This window comes from Sturnira hondurensis, unplaced genomic scaffold (genome assembly GCF_014824575.4).
Source record: "Sturnira hondurensis isolate 20B ecotype Veracruz unplaced genomic scaffold, ASM1482457v3 Scaffold0003801, whole genome shotgun sequence".
Lineage (NCBI taxonomy): Eukaryota > Metazoa > Chordata > Mammalia > Chiroptera > Phyllostomidae > Sturnira > Sturnira hondurensis.
The window spans coordinates 741,095-764,845 of record NW_028076432.1 but is presented as its reverse complement, the minus strand read 5'-3'; the positions used below and the strand labels follow the sequence as shown (position 1 = coordinate 764,845).

At 34.5% G+C, this 23,751-nt stretch overlaps 1 protein-coding gene across 1 annotated transcript in view; it reads left to right on the top strand.

The window, feature by feature from the left end:
* Nucleotides 1–21,036, top strand: part of OTOGL (otogelin like) — a gene marked incomplete at its 5' end in the record, with an annotated part of 117,201 nt that extends 96,165 nt beyond the window's left edge. The window contains 13 exons of the mRNA XM_037042811.1: nt 175–387; nt 872–976; nt 1,298–1,405; nt 1,976–2,077; nt 2,587–2,691; nt 2,775–2,815; nt 8,027–8,090; nt 9,176–9,354; nt 9,813–9,917; nt 12,892–13,011; nt 14,423–14,468; nt 18,826–18,905; nt 19,550–21,036. Of these exons, the coding sequence (XP_036898706.1) occupies nt 175–387; nt 872–976; nt 1,298–1,405; nt 1,976–2,077; nt 2,587–2,691; nt 2,775–2,815; nt 8,027–8,090; nt 9,176–9,354; nt 9,813–9,917; nt 12,892–13,011; nt 14,423–14,468; nt 18,826–18,905; nt 19,550–19,750 (1,469 nt within the window). The remainder of the gene's footprint in view (nt 1–174; nt 388–871; nt 977–1,297; nt 1,406–1,975; nt 2,078–2,586; nt 2,692–2,774; nt 2,816–8,026; nt 8,091–9,175; nt 9,355–9,812; nt 9,918–12,891; nt 13,012–14,422; nt 14,469–18,825; nt 18,906–19,549) is intronic.
* Nucleotides 21,037–23,751: the final 2,715 nt, after the last annotated feature.

The window sequence follows — 23,751 nt, the reverse complement described above, 5'->3', positions numbered from 1 at the left end:
AAAGAAAAATAAGCTAGTATCTTCTGAATGAAAAGACAAATTTGGCAAAAGATAGGTATGTGACATGTTATCTGTGCCACTGGGCCAAGTCACAGTGTGAAATAAAAGTATAACAGTTTGATTGATTTTTAGTGTCTGGGTTGTGAGTGACCTGACATTGTTAATCTCTTTAAGCGTGCACGGACAGTGAAGACCAGCCCCGCACTGCTGGGGAGATTTGGAATGGGGGCATTGATGAGTGTGCCCTCTACAAGTGTTTGGAGAATGGAAGCATCATTCCTATAGAGCCTGAGTGTGAGGAAGAGCCCTCACCAATTTGTGAGCGAGAGGCTGAAGTCGTCCTGGGCTTCATTGATAAGCAGTCCTGCTGTTCAAAGGAAGTGTGTGGTATGTATTCTGGCTGAAGCTTTATAGTCAGTAAACGCCACATAATAGGTATGTTTGTAATCTTTGTGTAAAAGCAGGTGTGCGTGCTGCTTGCTGTTACAAAATGGAAGTTTGACGTAACAACAGGAAGTATTTCCCTAAATTTCATTTGTACTTTCCCAAAGCAAGTTTTGCCTCTTTATATTTTTGTTGATTTTACAAATACACATGCAAACTCTGGCTATTAGCAATTAATAATATTCAGCAATATATGACCATAAAATGGATCTGGGAACTATTGACTTATGACAAGTGAGAGTGAATTGGTAATAACAAATAAACCTTAAATTTGCTGCCTTTTTACATATGACACATTTTGTCAACAGAAGGGTTTTAACAGCAGTGTAAAATCATGCATAGTGAGAATTATGTACCTTCTTGGAGTTAGAAACATAAGATTTTAGTTATGTTCACTAATATTTTAATGCCTGTTTCTTATTTGTAGCATGTGACATGACCTTGTGTGATACTACTATTCCAACATGTACGGACCGTCAAAAATTGACCGCTGGCCATAGCCCTCTTTCTTGCTGTCCACAGTACCAATGTGGTGAGTAATTAATTAGGAAGAATAAGAGTGAGGTCATTGCTCATTCAGAATAGTGGGTTAGATTCTCATTCTTTGTGTCTAATAGTTTTTCACCTGCAAATACATATACATATATGTACACATTATGTACATGTATATAAACTTATACATTATATACATGTATATAGTAATTAACTCATTTTAAATATCTTAAGCTTGTAGAAATATAGGACATAGAATATTATATATAAGTATGTAGATTCAAAGGTAACTAAACCATACTATTTTATTGATTTTTATCTTAAACATTACAGTTTTTCAAATATTTTTGTGTTTTTGCAGAATGTGACATACTCAAATGTCCCAGTATTTCAATACCAGAATGCAGAGAAGACCAATTCATGATTCAAGTTCAACAGGATGAGCCTTGCTGTTTTGGTCCTATCTGTGGTAAGTGTTGTGTGAGATAATTTCTTGGAAGAAGAGGAAGGATGTATGAAAAAATCTCTTATTTGAAACAAATTACATGGGACTGATGGAAACCAGTATTCTGTTGTTGTAGGAGTTCAAATGAATAAGAACAATAAAAAGAAGGTCCAGCATTTTAATTACAATTATTAGTTGGTACCTACTATATTGTTTATCCATAAATTGGAGTAATGAATAGTGAATTCATTCACTACAAGAGCAGTGAATTAAGAGAACTTTAATCTATCAATCAATAATATTTTGATCCTAGTAGAACATGTTATTTCAAAAATCTTAATGCCCATTTCTTAATGCCCAAGATGGTATTCTATGTCACTGCTTGGAAAGCATAAAGCAATATACTCAAGCAGTATACTAATATACTAATACTCAAGTATTAGTGTGTTTAGGACCAAATAAGATCTCTTAAAGCTGTATTTTTTGTTTTCTGTTTGATTAGTCATAATATATTTTATATACATATAATAATCTGAACTAATAATTACATTTTTTTATCTCAACTGTAACTTCTGACTTTTGTTTTACCTTTAGTTTGTGAATCTTGCACTGAACCTATTCCAATATGTACTGATGGGGAATTTCTCACTGTTGATCTTAATACCACAGATGTCTGTTGTCCTCGGTATTACTGTGGTAAATATATTTTAACCACTTTAAAATATTTACATGTGTCCAAAGTTAAGAAGCTCACAGCATCTTAGTTATACAATCATGTCAGATCATAGTTGAATTCTAGCATATATAAATATACACTGAACATGCTATGTTTTCATATATCTAAGAGACCTCCTTTGATAATATCACTACTTACGAAACATAGATTAGTATGATTTGTCTCATCCTCTGGAATTTCGACTAATCCAGCTGACTCCATACCCTCTTCACTTCCTTTCCCTTCTTGCACTCCTGCCAGTTCTCAGGGCTATTTATGTGATGAGCAGCCTTAGTTCTACACTGTTGTGGCATGTGCCATGAATCACTTATTCGTCCTCAGCAACACATGGCAATGGGGTGGTGGGAGAGGCAGTGCTGGGGAGATAGGGTTCATGCACTACATTGGCGATGACCGTGAGCCAAAGGGTAGATAGTGAAACTAGTGACTGCGTGAAGTTAATGTTTACCCACATGATTTTTCTATTTAGTCTGTGAACCAAATCTTTGTCCCGCACCGCTACTCAGCTGCGCAGAAGACATGACACTTGTGAAAGAAACTGTGTCTGGTCAATGCTGTCCAGTATGGCACTGTGGTAATTAATTTCCATATTTTAAAGTTGTATTATAATACATCAATGTATTCTGATCAATATAAATGTTGATTTTTGCCTTTTAGAATGTAGCTGTGAAAACCTTGTTGTGCCAACTTGTGAAGTGGTAAGAGCATATTTTGATTGACTTGTCATGTAATTTAAATCAGTTGATTTTTCCCTTACCTCTCTTAGTTCTGATACTTGAAGTTAATGGAATTATCCTCCCTAAGTTATGTTGAAGTAGATTAAAATAATATGCCCTGATATTAAGGAGCTGTCAGTGCTTCACATTCTGCTTCAGACAGGAAAGTACAAGACCATATTTTTTTCACTGGTGACTGAATCTACTAATCTTGTATCTACTGTAGTTCATTGGTCTTAAATGAAACAAAACATTTAAAAAATACTATCTCAATGTTGGCATAGATTGTGATAATAGTTTTATGGATGAATATTTATCTCCAAATTCATCAAGTTGTATATTAATTATGCACAACTTTTTGTGTGTGAAATAAATTGTGTTTTATGAAAGCATTAATTTAACATTTCCTGTAATGATGAGTTATCATCTGTTATTTGCGTAGAATGTATAAATAGCTTTCACAAGCATTCTCTCATTTGATATTTTGTGTGCAGTATATACACATCTATAAAGTAGAATTATTTTATTGTATTTTTATCAGGTTTTTAATAATTTACATAACATGCTTAGTGTATTATCTCAGTGAATCATCACAATGTAGATATTTTTAGCTCATTTCATAAGTAGGGACATTTAAGTCTAGAGAGAATAAATGATTGACTGAGATCTTCAGGACTCAAGCCAGGGGTTGCTTTGTGTATGTGTGTGTGTGTGTGTGTATGTATTCCCTTATTCTTTCTGTTCTGTCTCAATTCTTTCATTTCCTCTACAAAGTGTAGCCAAGATGTAAATTGGCAAAAACAAAAGCAAGTATGGCTATCTTCTTTCTGTTGGTGGCCTTGCCTATCTTTAGCTATGACTCATTCTCCTAACTGTAATGTGAATATAATAACAATACTTATGCCCTGTGAGTGAAATAAATGTAAATTAAATAGTGAGATAGTACATGACACACAACAACTGTTCAAAAATATTAGTGATTTACTCTTACAAACCACTGGCACAGTACTCAGAATGTTAACCACAAGGTGTAGATTGTCATGGAGAATTTTTTAGGGAAGATGACCATCAAACAAAAGTTTGGAAAAAAGTGATAGTCAGGTTAGGAATAATAAGTAAAAAGAGGTGAACTACCCTGACTGGAGAGGCTCAGTTGGTTGGGCATCATCCTGCAAAGTGAAAGGTTGCTGGTTGGATTCTGGGTCAGGCCACGTGCATTGGTTGCAGGTTCAGTCCCTGGTCCAGGCATGTGCAAGAGGCAACAGATCAGTGTTTCTCTCTCACATTGCTGTCTCTCTCCCTCTCTTTCTCCCCCTTCCCCTCTCTCTAATAAATAAATAAATAAATAAATAAATAAATAAACAAACAAACTAAAAAGGACTGATTGAAAAAAGAGGGGAGAACTCTTCCAAATAGGGGCTAGTATGAACATGCATAAATGCATAAAGAAGTGAGGTAAGTGTGCTGACAGATTACAACCTTTCTCTTTCTTGGTATGAGAGCTGACTTGAGGAGGAACAGTGAAGGGTGAAGGACTATAAAAACTGGTGAATTGAGTAGGGCTTTAAAGGTAAGGCTGAGGAATTTTGATTTGATGTATTCCTTTATTCTTCTCTGTTATTCATTCAATCAATACTTGTTGGAAACCAATTATGTCCAGTCATACTACCAGCCATTTAACAATGTGCATTCTTGCCCTGAGGAGGTCAGTATAGATGTAATGTGATAGGAGGTGGAAAGGTCTTGTACCAGACAGGAATGATTATAAAAGTAGTGTAGCGGAATAAGGGCAATAGAACATTAGAGGGCAGGAGATCAGCAAGAGACTAGAATAGCCATTCAGGAATGAGGGCCTTGAGTGTAGTGAGGCCTATATAGAAGAGAAGGGGGGAGATGCTGAATTCAGGAGGGCAAAATGGAAGACTCTGGGTTTTTGCAATGTATTTTAAGAGTGTGTGTAAGAGAGAGAAAGAGAGGGAGAGAAAGAAATGAAGAGAAGGCAGAATGAGGAGAGGAGAAAAAAGAGAAACAAAAAGACAGAGACATGTAGAGAGACTTCTAAAAAACCTTTAAGTTTGCAAGGCTGAGACATTGAGTCCAAGAGTACTGGATCCTTGGACAAGCACTCTGATGGCCAAAAGGGCAGCTCAGAGGGACTCTGGCATTCTCCTAGAACCATCCTCATTCAGAGATCCCCCATCGTCCTGAAGAAGGTAATGAATGCCCTGAGGCATTTCGATAATTTTCAACACAACAATATAGACTCCTCCTTTTTCCTATGAGATTTTGTGCCTCCTGTGTTCTGTGTCCTTTCAAGCCTCTTTGGGTAGGACTCTTTATGTTCATTCTTTTCCTTGGTGAGGTTGTTACCTGAACTATGCTTGTGTGTGTATTTACCTTTACTGGCCATCCTAGCCCATCTACCAGCCAACCAATCCCATTCCTGTGTGTCCCTCTCTTTTCCTTCACCCTCTCCTTTTAGTAAGTTTTTACTATTTTCACTTACCTTTTATCTGTGTTCTTCCCCCACCCCCAACATTTGTGCTAGATGTTGGTCCATCTTGTTTATTACCAGCTGAGTTTTCAATGTGTGAATATTATGTATGAATCAAACTTTGTAAGTATTTATTGAATGCCTATTGTATATTAGCATCATTCTGGGCACACAGGACATAAACAGTAGTTTCAATATCCTTAGATTTTTCCCAAATATGCATAGCCCTCCATGCATGCTAATTTAGTTTTAACATTCAATGTCTACACAAGCATTGACCTGACGCATTGTTCCTGAGTACTCATTCTGAATCTGAGTGATGGCTAAGTGTTTGCTTCATTGCCTAAATATATGTATTCACATATATTTAACATCACAGTAGTTTTTCACATAGACAACAGGTGTATTTCAAACTAAAGAATCTATGTTAGGCTTTTGCAGTCTTTTTTCTTTTTCTTTCATTCATTCATTCTTTTTCGTAAAAGCTTTATTAAAATATAATTAATATTACCATACAATTCAGCTATTAAAAGTATACTATTCAGTGGTGTTTAGTGTATTCATATAACTGGACAACCATCAACACAATGAACTTAGAACAATTTTATCCCCCTCAAAAGAGACTCTACCTATTAGCAGTCACTCCTCACTTCTCTCCAAACTCCCTGGTCACAGGAAATCTCTAATCTACTTTTTATCTCCACAAATTTGCCTATTATTGATATTTTATGTAAATGGGATTATATACTATGTAGTGTTTTGCAAATTTTTTCACTTAGCATATTTTCAAGGCTCATTTATGCTGTTTCATGTCTCAGTACTTTATTCTTTTTATGGTTAAATAATATTCCATTGTATGGATATTCCCAGACATTTATCCAAAATAAAGATATACAAGGAACAATAGCACATGAAAAAATTCTTTAACTTACATCCTTAGCTATTAGTTAAATGCAAATCAAAACCACCATGATATACCACTTTATACTAACTAAAAAGATAGACAATAATACATTTTGGCAAGAATGTGGAGAAATTGGAGCCTTTATACCCTGCTAGTAGGATTGTAAAATGGTACTGCTGCTTTGAAAAACAGCCTCACACTTACTCAAAAAGTTCCACATGGAGTTGTCATATTACCCAGCAATTCCACTCCTAGGTATGTACACATAAAAAATGAAGAAACGTATTCACACAAGTGCTCACACATGACTGTTCCTAGGAGCTCACTGTTCATAAAGCTAAAAAGTTGGAAACAGATTAAGGTGACTCTGTTTTCTTGAGAGTTAAAAAAACCATCATATTTGATATACTATTAAGTACTGGTAGGACAAGTAAGGAGATATTTCCTCTTGTGGAATTGGGTACTTATGAGAATAAAAGTATAACTAAATATGTGGATAAGACCTAAAGAAAATAACGTAGAAAAGAAGAACAGAACATTTAAGCCTAAATTCGAGAGGGCATCTTGGCCATTGTGGGTCTATTACTAAAAAACAAATGGGTAGGTGACTTTAAAGAGTTAGTTTGAACCCAATACCTTCTTATCTAATCTTTTAGAGTAGCTAATGAAGTAAGAGAACTTAATTTATTTTTTAAACTCTCTATTTCTAACATTTTATTTCCAATCCCACTGAAATTGTATAAGGACTAAACATCTTAAAACTTCATATGATTTAATGTTTATGCGACTACTTTAAAACAGGTAAAGCACTATCAAAAGTAAGGTATTATCAGCTTATGGGGAAAAGTGCCTTTTATATATTACTATGAATTTATTTGAATCATTTTTTATGTCAAGAATCAAATTTATTTTATTACTGATTTTATGAAAATTAAGTGTACCTAGGAAAAGATGATGCTTAAAATGCAATTCTTGAAACTTTAAGCCTGGTCCTACAAGTTAGAGGAATCTACATGCTCCCTAATAGAACAAAGTTTGAGTATTCACGACAAAAATTTACTACAACTAAAGGCTACGAGCATTTTCTGAGTGTTAGCCCTACTCTAAGCTCTTTACATATAGTGACCCATTTAGTTCTCTCAACAATCCTAAAAGCCAGGGAGCATTGTTATCCCCACCTTAGAAATGAAGCGAGGAGCAGACTGGTGAAGTAACCTGCCCTGCACATCACACAGCTAGTAAGCAGCAGAGCAAGATCAGCACAAGGGCAGTCTTGTTCCTGAGTCTGTGCTGTTAACCACTCTACTACGATCTGCTGCTGCCTCATACACCACAGCAGCCTGGTTCAGATACAGACATCAGAGCTCCGGACCACGTCTACAAGACAGATCAAGATTATTTCCACAGGGCAAAACGTCCAGGTTAAGCAAGCATTTTCTTATCTCCAATTGCCTGCTAGCCGCTCAGAATCAATATTTTAAAGTGAGGACAGATCATAAAGGTCATCATATCCACCTTCATTTATTTAACAGATAAGGAAATTAAAACTTACAGAGATTGTGTTCATGCTCAGAGTGTTTATTGTGAAATTTTTCCGTGTGCTATGAATTAAATGGCCGCTAGGTTAATGCAAGACTGTTGACTATCAAGTACTTATTAAACATCTGCTATGTGTCTCACTGTGTGGTAGGTAACTTATTGAATATTGTATTGTGTATTTTTTACTGTCATAATATAAGAAGCCATGTGATGTCATATGATGATAATAATAATGATGATAATATCTCTCTAATAGGGAGAATTCATTACAATAGATCACAGCTTTCAGAGTGACTGTGGATGTGTACAGTACCTTTGTGGTAACTACGTTTTTTGTGCAGTATCTCTGTGGTAACTTTTAAATAATAGCAAATATTATTGGTATCTATTGTTCAATATTAATAAATTAAAAATAATTTTCTTTGAGATTATTACATATTTTAAACCATTTGCCAGTTTGTAAATATAAAAGCGTACTATTATTTTTCAATTTCCTCTTTTGTAATATTTCTGAATGTTCTGAGAAATTTGGTAATGGGATGGAAAAATGAATATTATTTTTCAGAAGCTTCACACTATTTGAAGTTGATGCTAGTGTTCACGTACACTTAAATTTAAAAAATAGACATCTATAAGTGAGAGATTTTTTTGCTCACTGTTTTATTGTTATGATGTTAACACTGCAAATTAGAGAGTTGATTTTTCTATGAAATAACAAATCTTCATATTAAATATTAGTAGGTTAATAGAAAAATATAATTTCTATACAACAACTTGAAATTTATATTTTTATATTAGAGAAGGCTTAATTATACTCAGGGTTGGTGAGGCACAGAGATTTTCTGAACTAATTTCTTCATCATTTTCTAGCTTACCCTAACATGCCACTTTTAATGATGCGATAGCACATTATATCAGCTGCATTCATCATGAAGTATGATTTACATGACTATTTAATGTATAACACAAAAAATTGAAAGTTGATTATCAAAATAACAATGAAAAACCATGACATGTTACAGAATCCCATCATTAACAACTTACTACTATTAGTTCAGATTTTCGCTCCACATGTATCTGTCCCCCCACAATTGTCATGTTAGGTTTCTAGAAGAGGGAACAGCAAGTAGCTTGACAATCTCTTAGGTCCAATAGCTTTGGGGGGAAGTTCGACCAGTCGGTAGGAGTTGAGTTTACAGACTGGTTTCTTACTGTATGTTAAGGAATAAATGTGCTACATTCATTATTAGGTAAATGCCTGGGTTGTTAATGATATATGCTGGTAAAGATTTTTATTGGTTTTGAAAAAATTGTGTACCTCAACAAAAACATAGATTTAAATAAAAATTCCATTAATTGAGTAATTAAAAACTCAATATTGTACTTTTGTTGGCTGCTTTCATAGAAAAAGATGATGTGTGTGTATTTCAAGAAGTATCAGTATTGAATCCTGGCCAATCTATGATAAAGTACTTGGAAGGGGACTTTTGTCATACAATAGATTGTCTGGAAGAAAAAGATAACCAAACAGGCTTTCACACTCTGAATTTTACAATGGTGAATTGTTCAAAAGAATGTGACATTGTAAGTATTCTTTATAAGTCATTCTGGTGAGAGTTAATCAATCTTAACATAGCAGCTATAGAATTTGGACTGAGGAATACCCCATAAGTTAAACTCATACATTTGAATAGTGCTTCAATAATCTATTAATGTGTAACATATCTACATAATGCAGATTTTTCTTTTCAGTGTATGACTTTGAGCTTCAGGAGTCTTATTATTTACAGCTTGCTTGTCCTGAAGTTGTTACACCTGCTTGATGAATTCTGTCTGGCAGATGTGAAGGTTAAACTTCTACTTCATTTCTAGTATAGCTCTATAAAGTCAATTATTATAGGAAGTGCTCCAAACTCAACCTTGGAAATGCTTGCAGGGTTTCTGAAAGAGCCTTTATTAGTGTTGGGAAGCACTGTGAGAAGTAGTTAATTACATATTAGTACTGTTGTGGGTCTAATGCAATGTATTATTATCACACACAGCACCAGGTATATACTCCATCCCCAAGTGATTACGATTGTTGTGGTACCTGCAAAAATGTATCCTGCAAGTTTCAAATGGAAAATGGAACATCAGTTATATATGAGGTATGAATTCTTTATTTTCCAAAAATATGTTTCTTAGAGGGTAGCTCTTTATGTTACTTTCTGAAGAATATATTATTGTTTAAATTTTTTAAAAATTATTGTTCAATTATACTTGTCCCCATTTCATTTCCCCCCATTACTCTCCTCTGCTCTACTTACCCCCGCTGAACCTTCCACTTTCAGTCCTCCCCCCCACATTGATTTGGTCCATGGGTTCATTATACATGTTCCTTGACTTGACCTTCCCCTGCTTACCCCAATTATCCCCTTCCACCTCCCCTCTAGTTATTGTTAGTTTGTTCTTTATTTCAATGTGTCTGGTTCTATTTTGCTCACTTGTTTGTTTTGTTGATTAGGTTCCACTTGTAGGTGAGATCATATGGTATTTGTCTTTCACTGCCTGACTTATTTCACTTAGCATAATGCTTTCCAGTTCCATCCATCCTGTTGTGAAGGGTAGGAGCTCCTCTTTCTTTCTGCTGCGTAGTATTCCCTTGTGTGTATGTACGAAGAATACATTCTTAAGTCAAATAAGTTTGAAAAATCTCCCATACAACAAACACACACACAGAGTTTTACATACAATAAACATACCCACATACAGCACAATTAAAATGGACAAGATACAGTTACATTCTAAACTTTCTGATAATTTCTATTGTAAAAAACATGTTTAACTCATTTTTCTAGCTTATTTTATAATAGATCTTCACAGTTTTTTAGATTTGACAAATGAGCTTTGAAACACACTGATATCTAATCATTACACAGGAAAAGAATGGTGATATTTTATTCACTCATTTGAAATGAAGCATTTTAATAGAAATCTGAGTATTATTCCAGGTATCAATGGTTTCAGCGGATACATAACAGTAAAGATTTACAATATTTGCCAATTTTTAAAAAAGAATATCCCAAGAGACATCAATGCTATAAGACATCTTTATACCAGAAACAAGTATTCAGAATTCTCCCATTATCCCACAATAACTGTATATAGAGAGTTGCAGACTGACCTATTCTTTCCCTAGAATTTTTTAATGAAACTTTATAATTTTGTTAGTGGCATGGTCAGATTTAGGAAGGTTACAAATTGTGTTTATAATTTACCTGATGGTAGTTCCAATTTATTATTGCTATCTTTACATTTTTCCATTAATATTTTAATTATCTGTAGATATTATTTTTGGTTTTCTTAATTACACGTGATTACTCTCATACCCCAAAGAAAAAGTTTTTTTCAAATACTGTACATTTTATTAAATAAGAAAAATGAACAATTGTCTTTTTGCTTCTTGTTATTGCTTGCTTGTGTATGCAAAATAGTGTTATTGATTCATATAGTGTTGCTGATATTGCTCATCTGTTTATTCTAGAAACATTTATGTTTTCTAATATATATATATAAATTAAAGAGGGAGTCTATGCCCTGGCTGGTGTGGCCCAGTGAATTGAGCACTGGACTGTGAACCAAAGGGTCACTGGTTCAATTCCCAATTGAGCACTGGACTGTGAACCAAAGGGTCACTGGTTCAATTCCCAATCAGGGCACATGCCTAGGTTGTAGGCCAGGTCTTCAGTAGGGGGCACATGGGAAGCAACCACACATTGATGTCTCTCATCTTTTTCCCTCCCTTCCCCTCTGTCTAAATAAATAAAATATTTAAAAAATAAATAAAGAGCGAATCTTAAAAAAGGAAGTTTCCAAAATGATGATGAGACATAAGTAACAGCGAGAGAAAGGAATTGAAGATTATTTCAGAAAATACAGTAATTTGGAAAGTGGTGATGGGAAAATGGGACAATTGTATTTGAACATTAATAAAAAAGAAAAAAAAGAATATTATACCAAAAAATACAGTAATTTGGGAATTTTAGTAAAAAGGCAACATAAACTTTACAGATATCAATAATCCAAGAACCATTAGTATATATAATTAATATTCATGATAGTATCCCTGAAATTTAAATGAAAGATTAAATTTTGTTCAGAATATTTTTTGAGAACCGAAGAAATGCAATGTCAGTAAGTATATAAGACCATTAATTCTTAGCTCTTTTTTAAGATAAGCTTTAGTTATCTAGAAATCTAATTTCTAAGGAACAACTAATTTTTTTATTTCAGATTAGTAAGATATTACTGTTCCCTGAATTTGAATATTTTATCTTCTTTTACACTTAGACTTGTAGATTTTTTTTAATTATGGTTCATAGAAAACCTGAAGCCATTCATAAGCTAAAATAAAATTCAGAGAAAAGGAAGTTAGTTAAGATTCTTTGCTAGTCCTCAAGAAATCTTCAAGCCAGAATTTGACAACACTTAAAAAAATAAGTTATAAAAAGTGAACTATAGATCAACTCTAGCCCCATAATTATGTAATAGCTATGTTTAGCTGAATTTATTTCTAAATAAGAATTCTGACATCAGGAATGAAATAAACAGTTATGCTTAAAAATTAAAATACTAAGAATATATTTTAATATAAGGTATATAAAACTAGCACCATAAGTTAATAATCACTGTTATCTGAAGATTTTTTAAAATGTTTTGGTGATAAGGGAGTGGAAAGGAAAATAAACAAATCTCAAGAAAGGGGGTGTATTACATAATATAACTTGTTGTTTTATAATTAGTGAGGGAAATAGGAGAGCCAGACCTTTGACATTTGACCAAATTAGATAATTAATTTTATAACAAAAACAGATGCCTTTTGCTTCTTTCCTCTTTATTACTTTACTTCACTTTACATCTGTTTACATTTACAACAAAAGGCACTCACGTGCACACACACACACAGCATATGTGTATTTTTAATCATTTAAGTTAAATTTGTGGACATTTCCGGATAGACTTTTTGTCACAAGAGTCTTTCTGCATTTTGATTTGACCTTTGATTCAGTAGGATAGGAAGTGCTCTACAAAAAATATAACATATTTTAATAGCAAAACAGTTACTTTCTTTATTTTTTTTAGGAGGGGAGTATGTGGCACTATAATTGTACCACATATGAATGTGTTAAGACTGATGAAGGAACAATGATTCTGAACTACAGTATGGTCTGTCCCCCTTTTAATGAGACTGAATGCAAAATGGTTTGTACTTTGTTATATCTAAGAAAATGTAGTATTAAATATGATTTACAAAAAATTAATATGTTTTCAAGATCCTATGTACATTGTAGCTTATTTATTTTGTTGAATCGTTTATTTTCATGTGTATAAGCTCTATCATATTTCCTCATTTTGCCATTTTGAATAACATGTGTGGTTCCAAATAACAGACTCTCCCTGAATAGACATTATGCTACCCCTCAGTTTCTAATATGCAGATAAAGGATCACTGAAAAATCATTTGATTAGCAGCACTTTTTTTCTCAATGTGGATAAACTAATTACTGAGAGTTTGGACAACTTTCATTTCTTAAACACACAGCCAGAATTATGATGCGATTCACTTTGTAATGCACACGGGCCCAAGCGGAGTTTGCCGTGGCTCCTCTGGGGCTCAGGCCACCGCGCTGCGGCCCCTGTAGTTTTGTTCTCCCGATTTCCCATGCTCCCAGGAGACTGTCCTCTGGGAGAGTAGATTTTTGAAAGTGATACCATTTTTTTCCTTTTTATCACTGACTTTGAAGGTTGCCGGAACAACTTTATTTCCTATGCAAAAGTAATAGAATTAAAAAATAATTCTCTGTAGATTTAATTATTTAGTAGATAATTGCTAATGAAAAGTGAGCTTTGTTCAGCTGTATGGGGCAATATTTTTCTAAGTATAGAGAAATAGCTTGGCCTCATTCATTTTTTTTCCAAGAAGTCTTCTTTTAGTGAGGATGGTTAGCTATATAAACTAAAGTTTATAATAGAATATTAGGTATGGAAAGAATCTTATGCACCATTTTGTTTCACATATTTGGTTTTACAGATTAAATTATTCTTTAATTTGAATTATAATGATCAAGTTACTAAAAACAACTACAAATTTACTGTAAGAATTCCAAAAGATAAACAATAAAATTTTCTTAATTAACCTTAGGCAGGAGCCATCCCACAGTAGAGATTTTTAAAAAATAATAAAGTAGTTTTAAAATGTATACTATTTTAACATTCAGTTATATTCAGAAACTCAGTCTAGTGTCATACAGTAGCTTATATTATTCTGAGGAGATGAAAAATACAACGGCCTCTGTTTAGAATATGTGTTACTATGTTGCTTTGGTGAGAAAAAATCTGTAGTATTTAAAATGTTCTTTTAACTAAGTTAATTTTTGCAGTCTTTCATGTTGGTAATCAAGAAATAACAAAGAAAAAAAGAAATAACAAAGGTTTAAATAAATACCTGCTCCTATTTTTAAAAGGGAATTTTTATTAGAAATAATTAAATTTTAATCATTTTCCTATAAAGTCTTTGTGATACGTAATAGAAATATTGAGAAAGTTAGCTATAAAAGTATAAAAGGAAATAAACCAATGCTGAGTTTTGACTTTATTCCTTCTCTCTTCCTAGAACGAAGGGGTTGTAAAGCTTTATAACGAAGGCTGTTGCAAGATCTGTAAGTGAGGACATTTTACCAAGATTAATCTGATAGACTGGTTTTAATTTTTATGATTTTTCTCATAAAACTTAGTTCCTATACTACAGGGAGGGGCACAAATTTTATAATGTATAGTATTTAAATGTTTTTGTGTCATGTGGCTGATTATTTTGTAATTTAGTCTTTATCTTCAGAAGTATGAGTCAAGTGTTTTTTAGATACATTTTAATGTCAATATTAGAAATTTCTTTATTGTTGCATTTCCCAAAAGGTGTTGTGTGGGATGTGATGTTTACGAGTGCTCTGTGGTCCGATGTCCTTGGAAGGGGCGGCCCTGTTCCGGTTGAGGAGGGCAGGGTGGGGGTGTCCAGGTGACCCCAGCAGGGACACCCAGAGGGCAGCGTTTTCTGGACCTGCTGAAGCTAGTCTAGGGTTCTGTGTGACACACTTAACAAATGCCAATTTAGTGCATGTATCTACATCTCATACATAAAACCTCCCAATAGTTATTCTGATAAAATTATGTGTATGTAATATATTTTATATTAGTTTACATTATAAGGTTTATTTCATAGTGATTTTTAGTGATGTTTAAGGACTGGTTTAGTGGTTTTTAGAGGGGTATTAATGCAGCCATTTTTACTTTTTTTTAAGTTTATGAATTAATGTCAAGATAAACATAGGAGTTTTAGGAAACAGCGTAGACAGTAATTTTAAAATGACTTAGAGAACCTTTCAGAAAAAAGGGTACAATGCAGTCAGGATATTAATGTCATGGTTGGCTTCTTACATGGAAGTTATCATGTCTCTCAAGGGAAATCTCTGAACTTCTCTCATAAAAAGCTAAATTCCATAGATATGTAACCAACAGTCTAGTCTATTTAGAGCTGTAAGGTCAAATTGCACTGAATATTAAAATGCATTAAAATATTGATGCTATAAAATTATTATATATAATATTGAACATAAAGAAAGCTTATAAATCAGGACCACTCTTAAGTTTTCTACACCCTATTAGTTCCTCACCAAACTCCAATAAACATCCTAATTCCAATGAATGTATCCTGATTTTCAGCTTGGAAAGGTTGAGTAACTTTTCCAGCTCAAACTTCTTGTGAGCCTTGGGGATTCCACTCCAGACCTGATTTCACAGCCTGCTTCCTAACCAGCGTGACATTCTGCAGCATCACCAGGATTAGTTTTAGGACACAGCCAAAGCTAACTGATGATGTCTGTTGGTTGCTAGTGTGGCTAGAATGACAGAGTTTTGCATTTCCAATACGTAAAAAGACAAACCCAACACACACAAACCAACCCAACAAGCAAAAAAGCTAAAAACACACACAACAAGCAAAAAAGTTCAGCCTAAGATGGCCTGCCATCTAATTAGGTATTGTATTAGTGTGCTGGCATTGCCTTAATCAGGTACCACAGCTGGGTGACTTAGAAATTTATTGTCTCATAGTTCTGGAGGTTAGACATCCAAAACAAAGTTCCATGGGATTGGTTCCTTCTGAGGCCTGTGAGGGAAAGGCCTGCTCTTGGCCAATCTCCTTAGCTTGTAGAAGGCTATCTTCATGCTCAGGTGGGTTCTCTTGGTAGGTTTCTATCTCCAAATCCCCCTTTTTATAGGGACATCAATCATATTGGATTGAGGCCTACCCTCATGGCTTCATTTTCACTTAATTACCTCTGCAAAGGCCTTGTCTCCAAGTTAGGGCATATTCTGAGGTGCATAGGAGTATTTGGAAGACACAGTTCAGCCCATAAGAGTTTTTCTTGCTAGGACTTTTGTAAACAGTACAATGCCACTTATATATTTTTAATTGCTAGGGCCCTTAGACACACACTAATTAGAAGTTTTCTGTTAGAAAAACCTATTTTTAATTCTGTATTCTATGAATCAAATGTGAACTAATGCGTGTCTGAGAATCGTGGTGTCAGGAGCCCAAGGAATGAAATCAGGATCCAGAACCTGAGGAAGTTTATATTTTTAAGATCTCACCTCTTTTTCCTTTGCTTCCTCAGTCTAGACTCTTTTTTAGGTAAGGGATGTAGGAATGGGGTCATATTGCCACGTTAAGTCCTTGGATTCTGTAACCTAGGTTAATGATTAGAGAAGTGAGTACGTTTATGTTATCTGAGGGGACAGAAGATCTGACTACATTGGTGCCATTTATTACAGTCACACATACATACTCTTAAGCCCATTGCAGACAGTACTACAACTCATCACAAGTTCTGGGGGCTGGATGGGATGGTAGGTGTGGCTTCCCCTACAGAAGAGGAAATGAAGGTTCAGAAAAGTTGGTCACACTCAAGTAATACATTTGAGCCTGTCCAATGCCTAGGTCAGGATCTTTCAATTCTGCTAAGCTCTTTGAAGCTGCAAAATACTAACACGTCACCTCAGTTTTCCCTGTCTGATGTGTAAGGACTCGTAAAGAAGTTTCAGATTTGGTATCAGAGAACCCTTGTCTGCCGTCTTTACTTTTGTGTGACCTGGCTCCGTCGGAGAGACTGCGGGTATTGAATACTATCACAGGTGCTGTGCTGAACAAAATGTGTTGCCACAAAGTCTCCAAGGAATGCATAGGAAATACCTCTTGGCACAAACAAATTCAGCCAATCAACCATAAATTTATGCTGTCCGAATTTCATTCATTGAATGAATTCGCTTATCAAACCAGTTTTAGTGAGCGCCTACCATGTCCCAGTCTTTTTAACACTGGGACCATGATAGTGAAGGACACAGAATGTGTATTTATAGCACATATTATAAAGAAGGGAAAAATAACACCTACATGTATATTTTTGTGTCAGCTTTGATGAGCGATATAAAGAAAAATAGTGCAGAATAAAAGGGATGGAGAATGAAGGGAGCTGGGTTGCCAGGTTTAAGTGAGTGATCGAAGACCACCTCTGTGATGAGGTGTCATTTGAGTAGACTGGATGTCCTGAGGAAGCCAGCAGGAAGAATGCCACACTGAAAGCCAAGGAAATAGCAGGTGTGGCTATAGCACAGGGTTGACAGTGATAGAAAGAAGAAAGCAAGGTGTCTTGCAGGCCATGTTAAAGTGGTTTTCTTTCTAGACCTATTCTTAAGCTTACATGAAGTAACCACTGAGTGAAGCACCGGAAGTTACAAAACCTCCTGCCCTCTGTCACCATCCCTAAGCCTTGGGTCACACTGTAGCTGGGGAGTGAGGGGAAAGCAAAAGAAAAGGCATAGGAGATGGAGGAGGAGCCACAAGTGAGATGAGAGGAAAACCAAAGACGGTTTTCTGGAAACCAAGGGCAGAAAATGTATTAAGAAGGAGAGAGTGATGGACGGGGTCAAATGCTACTGAGAAGTCAAATAGAATGATAACTGAGATGTGAACTTGAACTTAGCAGTTTGAAAATCAAGGGTGACCTTGAGAACCATTTAATTTCAGACAACCTTTGACTGAACCAGAGTAGTATAACATTGATTGACTTTACATGTTGCAATTTCACATAGTATTTATTTAAAGATTTTGTGGTTAAAACAATCTGAAAACTGGAGAGCTAAATCCAGTCTTTTGCAAACAAGGAAACTCAGCAGATGACTTGGTGCTTTTCCTAAAATGACAAAGCAAGTGAATATCAAAGCAAAGCCCCCCCCCCCAAAACAACAACAAAATCCCTGGGCTTTTGCACCTTGATTCAGGGTTATATCCACTACACACAGCGTTAAATATATATTCTTGGTGTATTACCAAGTGCTAATCCAGCACATACCCAGAGGCATATTAATATGTCATTAATTAGTACAAAGTATTTTCATTTGATATCCTAAGAGATCATTTCAGAGCCATAAAGTCAAGTTAATGTCACTCATCCATACATTTAAAAATGGTTGATAAGTAATTCAATTATATTCATGTTTAATTTTTTATTAATATACAATAGGATAATGTGTTTTAAGTCTAATATTTAATGTCAAAATAGATTTGTGTATATATGTATAAATGCCTTAATTACATACATGCATATTTACTTCTACATACCATGGTTCATTCTAAAAATTATTTTATCTATTTCTCTATGTACCACACGGAAGCTGATGTTAGCATTACTGTATGTGTAGAATATTTTTGATTTCTGGCTATAATTATTCTGACTAAGATAAAGAGATAAGTATAAAACTGGAAAACATAAGAGAACATTTTTTGGAAGTTGAAAGTAAATACTAAACAAAATATATGAGTGAAATTTTAAATATCTCTTAATTTAGGAATATACTTTATTATAAATATTAACACATCAATTTTCAATATATTCATGTTAATTGAATTAAGAAACAATTGACAATGGGCCTTTTAATGAATAAATTCATTCTATGCTTTATCAGGTAAACGAGAAGAAAGGATATGCCAGAAAGTGATTATTAAGTCAGTCATAAGGAGACAGGACTGTGCAAGTCAAAGCTCAGTAAGTGGAAAAATATTATTTGTTGCATAAAGGGCCTGTGTTTTTCCAAAAGTGCATGTACCACAGCACTGACAAGTTTGTAAGCCCCGAAAATGCTAGCCTTCATATTGTTTAACTTTGAGATGATTCCTAAGTTCTAATATTAAAATATTTTGTTTGTGAAGAAGTGTGACTTATTCTCAGCATAACTAATCAAAAGTTCTGAACGAAAATGGCAATCCAGATGGATGACGATTCAATCTAAATATATTTGACCACATATTTTCTTAACTATGCAATGTTACTCAGCAAAAATATTCCTAGTTTTAACTTTACCTCTTTCAATATGACCTATCCAGTTGTATAGTCTACTTGAGCCATGATATAATATGGGTTACAATAGACTTATTAGATTATGGCTAATGTGTTGCAGATGCCTGTCTAGTCATGCTAGCACATTTCATACTTTGGGTTGTGTCAGCATTGTTCTCTTTGGCATCTCCATGGGACTACGTTTCAGCCTAATATGTTTTGCAATCTTTTAATATACAGAAGCTTGAGAGTTAAAATGATCAGGAAGCCTGGATTTCATGTGACTTCTTCGTAGAATCAAGTGATCAGATTTTGAAATTTTAAGACTTTTTTCTCACCATCTCTCCTTGCAGGTAAATGTTGCATCTTGTGATGGAAAATGCCCATCAGCCACCATATATAACATCAACATTGAGAGCCATCTAAGGTTCTGCAAGTGTTGTCGTGAAAATGGAGTGCGGAACTTCACTGTCCCTCTGTATTGTTCAGGGAATGGCACTGAGGTCATGTACACTCTGCAGGAGCCTATAGACTGCACATGCCAGTGGAATTAAACTTGCAGATTCCCAGAACTCTATGCAACATCATAAATCAAATGGAGCTAGCTTTTAGCACTATTGTCGAGGCACTGGGCAGATGTATACTGTTTACAGATAATGTATTTTTCAGAGTATGGGAATGTAGCAATTAACACGTGGTACAAAATATACTCAATTTCCATAGAAAAATAGGTTTATTTATTTCCTCCATTTTAAGGAAGCAAATTATTTTAAATTGTTCAGTTGAAATGCTATTATGCATATAATTGCAATATGACACAAAACTGGGATGTGCTCATTAATTAGGTAATTTTGCAGAATTCTAAAAGTTTCACTCAATAGTTACTTTTTGATTTGCTAAGTCTGTCATAGCTATCCAGATTAAGATACTCTTTTATCTCTACTATTTAGTCTGGTAAATGTACTCAGTTAAATTGGTATCTGGGTAGTAGCAAAGAGTAGTATGCTTAGAGACAGATCATAAAACTATAGAATTTTAGGTTTTTTAAAGCTTGAGTTGATATTAGAGACATTATCACAAATTTCCCTCATTTTGCAGGTGTAGCAGATAACCAGAGAAGCTGGTGACTTGTACAAATTAATTCACTGTAACAATACATATAATTCATGTTAACAGTTGGATTAAGTCTAGATCATTTAGATCTAGACTTAGTCCTTTTCTTTTGAGTGGTGCCTATCACAGAATCTTTCATTCTTAACAGTTAGCTTTGCATAGAATTAAGAATTTTAAATTTAATGCCTTTACAAAAAAGGCAAAACAATGCCACACACACATGCATATAATATAGTTATCCTAATAATAAAGAATGGGGAAATGTAGCATTTGTTTCTAAATAGAGGAGGGATACCCTGGGCTTTTATTTTTTATACCATTAAAACTATTATTAAGTATGTTGATACAACTTAACATCTAGCTAGCTGTTTACTGTCTTATGCACATATGATTTTAAGATGTATTTGCATACTATGAGGTTGCATGCTGTTTTGCTTTTCATGCTGCTTTGCTAATGAAGAATAAGATACAATTATTTGAATGTATTAAGTAATCTATAATGTAATGCTGCACTTTTTACATATAGTAAATTGTTGATACTTGCAAGGAATATATTCTGAGCTCTTTGCAAATCTTCAAATTCTTTGACACATAGAGTATACAATTATCTGAGTGCCCTTGTCTATGAAAAGGAGAGACTGCCCTATTTAGTATTGTTGATGGAGTACCGAATGAAGTCAGACACCAACAAGAGGACAGTAAAGTTGCATTTAAAAGCAGATGTGGGAAAGGGCCATCAAGGAACATGTATGGAGGACCCATGGACGAAGCAAAAGGGGTGGCAGGATTGAAGGTGGGAGGTGGGAGTAAGGGGGAGAGTGGTGGTGGGGAAATGGAGATAACTGTACTTGAACAACAGTTTAGGGAAAAAAAGCAGATGTGAGGGCCTGATGGTCTAGGCTTACATTTGAGTGAGGTGATATCTTTGTTTTCAGAATTGTACTTCCTACAAATATTGCAACTTATTAGATATTTTGGATCTCCAGAGTTACTTAGAAATGGATGAGATAAAGAAATGAACATCTGCAAAGTCCCAGTGTCTACTGTATATAAAAATTGATTTTATCTTATTTGTGCCTCATGTAAGTTTTTTGTCTAGATGCTAACATTTCAATATTCTTTGACTCCTGTTAATATATAGACTGAATCAAATGTTTTACATAAAAATAAATTAACATTTGCTTCAAAAAATTGTTATGTACCTCAAATGAGGCACATGATATTGTACATTGTCTACCATGCATTTCTTTATTTTAATGCTCTGTGAAATATTTATCAAATTTAAAATATGAAGTCATCTTTAAACCTATTTGCGGGAGAAAGGGAACATTCTTTTAGAATTTCATAAATATTCTTAAACATAGCAAAAATGTATTGAGCACCTGCCATGTCCAGGCATGTTCCAAGCTCTGACAACACAGGTGAAAACAGAAAGTCACAGAGCTTGTGCTCATGCAACTCACGGTCTAGGAAGAAAGTGGGCATAGATAGCTAAACAGCTCTGAGAAGTCTGGAAAGAGAGACCCAAACTTTTTGGAATGTAGTATATGATAAAGGTGGCCCTCAAATCGGCCCTCAAAACACCATGAATGGTGTTGGAACAATTGGAGAGCAGCTTGGACAGAGAGAAATTTGGATTCATACATCCAATAATATCAGGATACATTTTTAATATGAAGCCTGTCCATAAAGTATTCAGCCATGTACTATGAAAAATAGAGACATTTATTGAAGAAGATACAGGAAACATTGTACGCAAGACAATGACACCACAATCCCCTTCAAAGGAGGCACCATGGGTCCTTACACAGTTGTCTCAGTTGCCATCAGCTACCCCATCATATTTTCCTGAATCTCATTGATGATCTGAAATCTCTTCCCTTTCAAATGTGATTTTAGTTTGGGGAAAAGGCAAAAGGCTGAGTCACCTGAGTGTCTGATGTTTCACCAAAAATCTCTGCATGATACGTGATGCATGAGTGAGCGCATTGTCATGATGAAGCTGCTTATCATTAGCTGCCCATAGCTGCACCTTCTGAATCATCAAATAGTTTCTGCGGAGGAATGTTCAAGCTTATCGCAAAATTTGATGCAGATTTATTGCTCTACTCGCTCAGTCATTTTGAATGCAATGGCCACACAGTACACATGGTCACTCAATGGTGTCTACAGCCCCCACTGACTAGTACAGTGAAGTCATCATTGTTCACATATGTGCATTCCAGTCCACTCTCCTTGGCTGCCAGGTTACATTGCTGTTGTGCAAACCATTATTGTTATATTAACAATAGACTTTTTCCAGACAGACCTCTTACAAGAGGTTTAAATGTTAAAAAGGAAAAGAAAAAGGTTATAAGTTCTGAAAGAAAATTGGAGAAATTCGTGATAACCTTAGAGTGGAGAAAGCCACTGTGACTCAATAGCCATAAGCCCCAAAGAAAAGATGGATAAATTTAATAAGAACACTGAAAACAGACAAATTCTGCCACGATAAAAAATGTCAAGACCAAAGAAAGAAAGAAATACTACTAGCATACCCTTTAACAAAAAAGGATAGTAATTTTAATAAAGGCATTTCACATTTGATACACACTGACATGCAAATACTTACCTACAAGACTGGTAACAATTTGGATGTTTAATTATACTTTTACATTTTTAAGGCTCTGGAAAAACGAGCACTTTCACAGATTGTTGGTGATGACACAAAACAGCAGAAATCCTGGAAAATTTCCAATGTTTATTAAAATTTAGAGGTGCTTTTTGGTTTCACTGAGTTATCTGGGATAAATATCCCAGACAAACAACTGTGCAAATGTCAAATAGCACTTGTACAAGATCATTCATTGCAGTATTATTTGTGGTACAAAAGATTGGAACAAACAAGACTAGAATAAATTATGTGAATCCATATAGTGTAATACTATGCAACTATAAAAAAGAATGGAAAATTAACTTCTATATTGCAGTAGAATTTTTTCTACAATATATTTCTAATGAAACCATCAAAGTTAGACCAGCATAAGTAGAATGCAAGGTTTTTTAAAGAAATGGAGCAAAATAAGAAAATATAAACATATTTACTTATGTTCGCACAGGAAGAATAAACAATATTTTGTAGTGAGATGGCACAACAAATGGTGGGGTGGATGAAGGTAGATGGGGAATGGAATAGGGAAAAGAGTTCTTAGTGTACAACTTAATATATTTTTTGATGTTTGAACTATGCATGTGTCACATGTGCCACATATTTGAATTAGTATATACTAATATAAGTAAATAAACCACTCTAAGCACTGACAACTGTTATAAAGGAAAAGTAGAAGTTGCTATGAGCAAGTGATAAAGGAAAATCTAATTTGAGTTGGGTAGAAAACAAAGGGAGACCACTGAAGTAAGTGATGTGTGGGTTGAGACCTTAAGAATGAGTGTAAGGATGAGT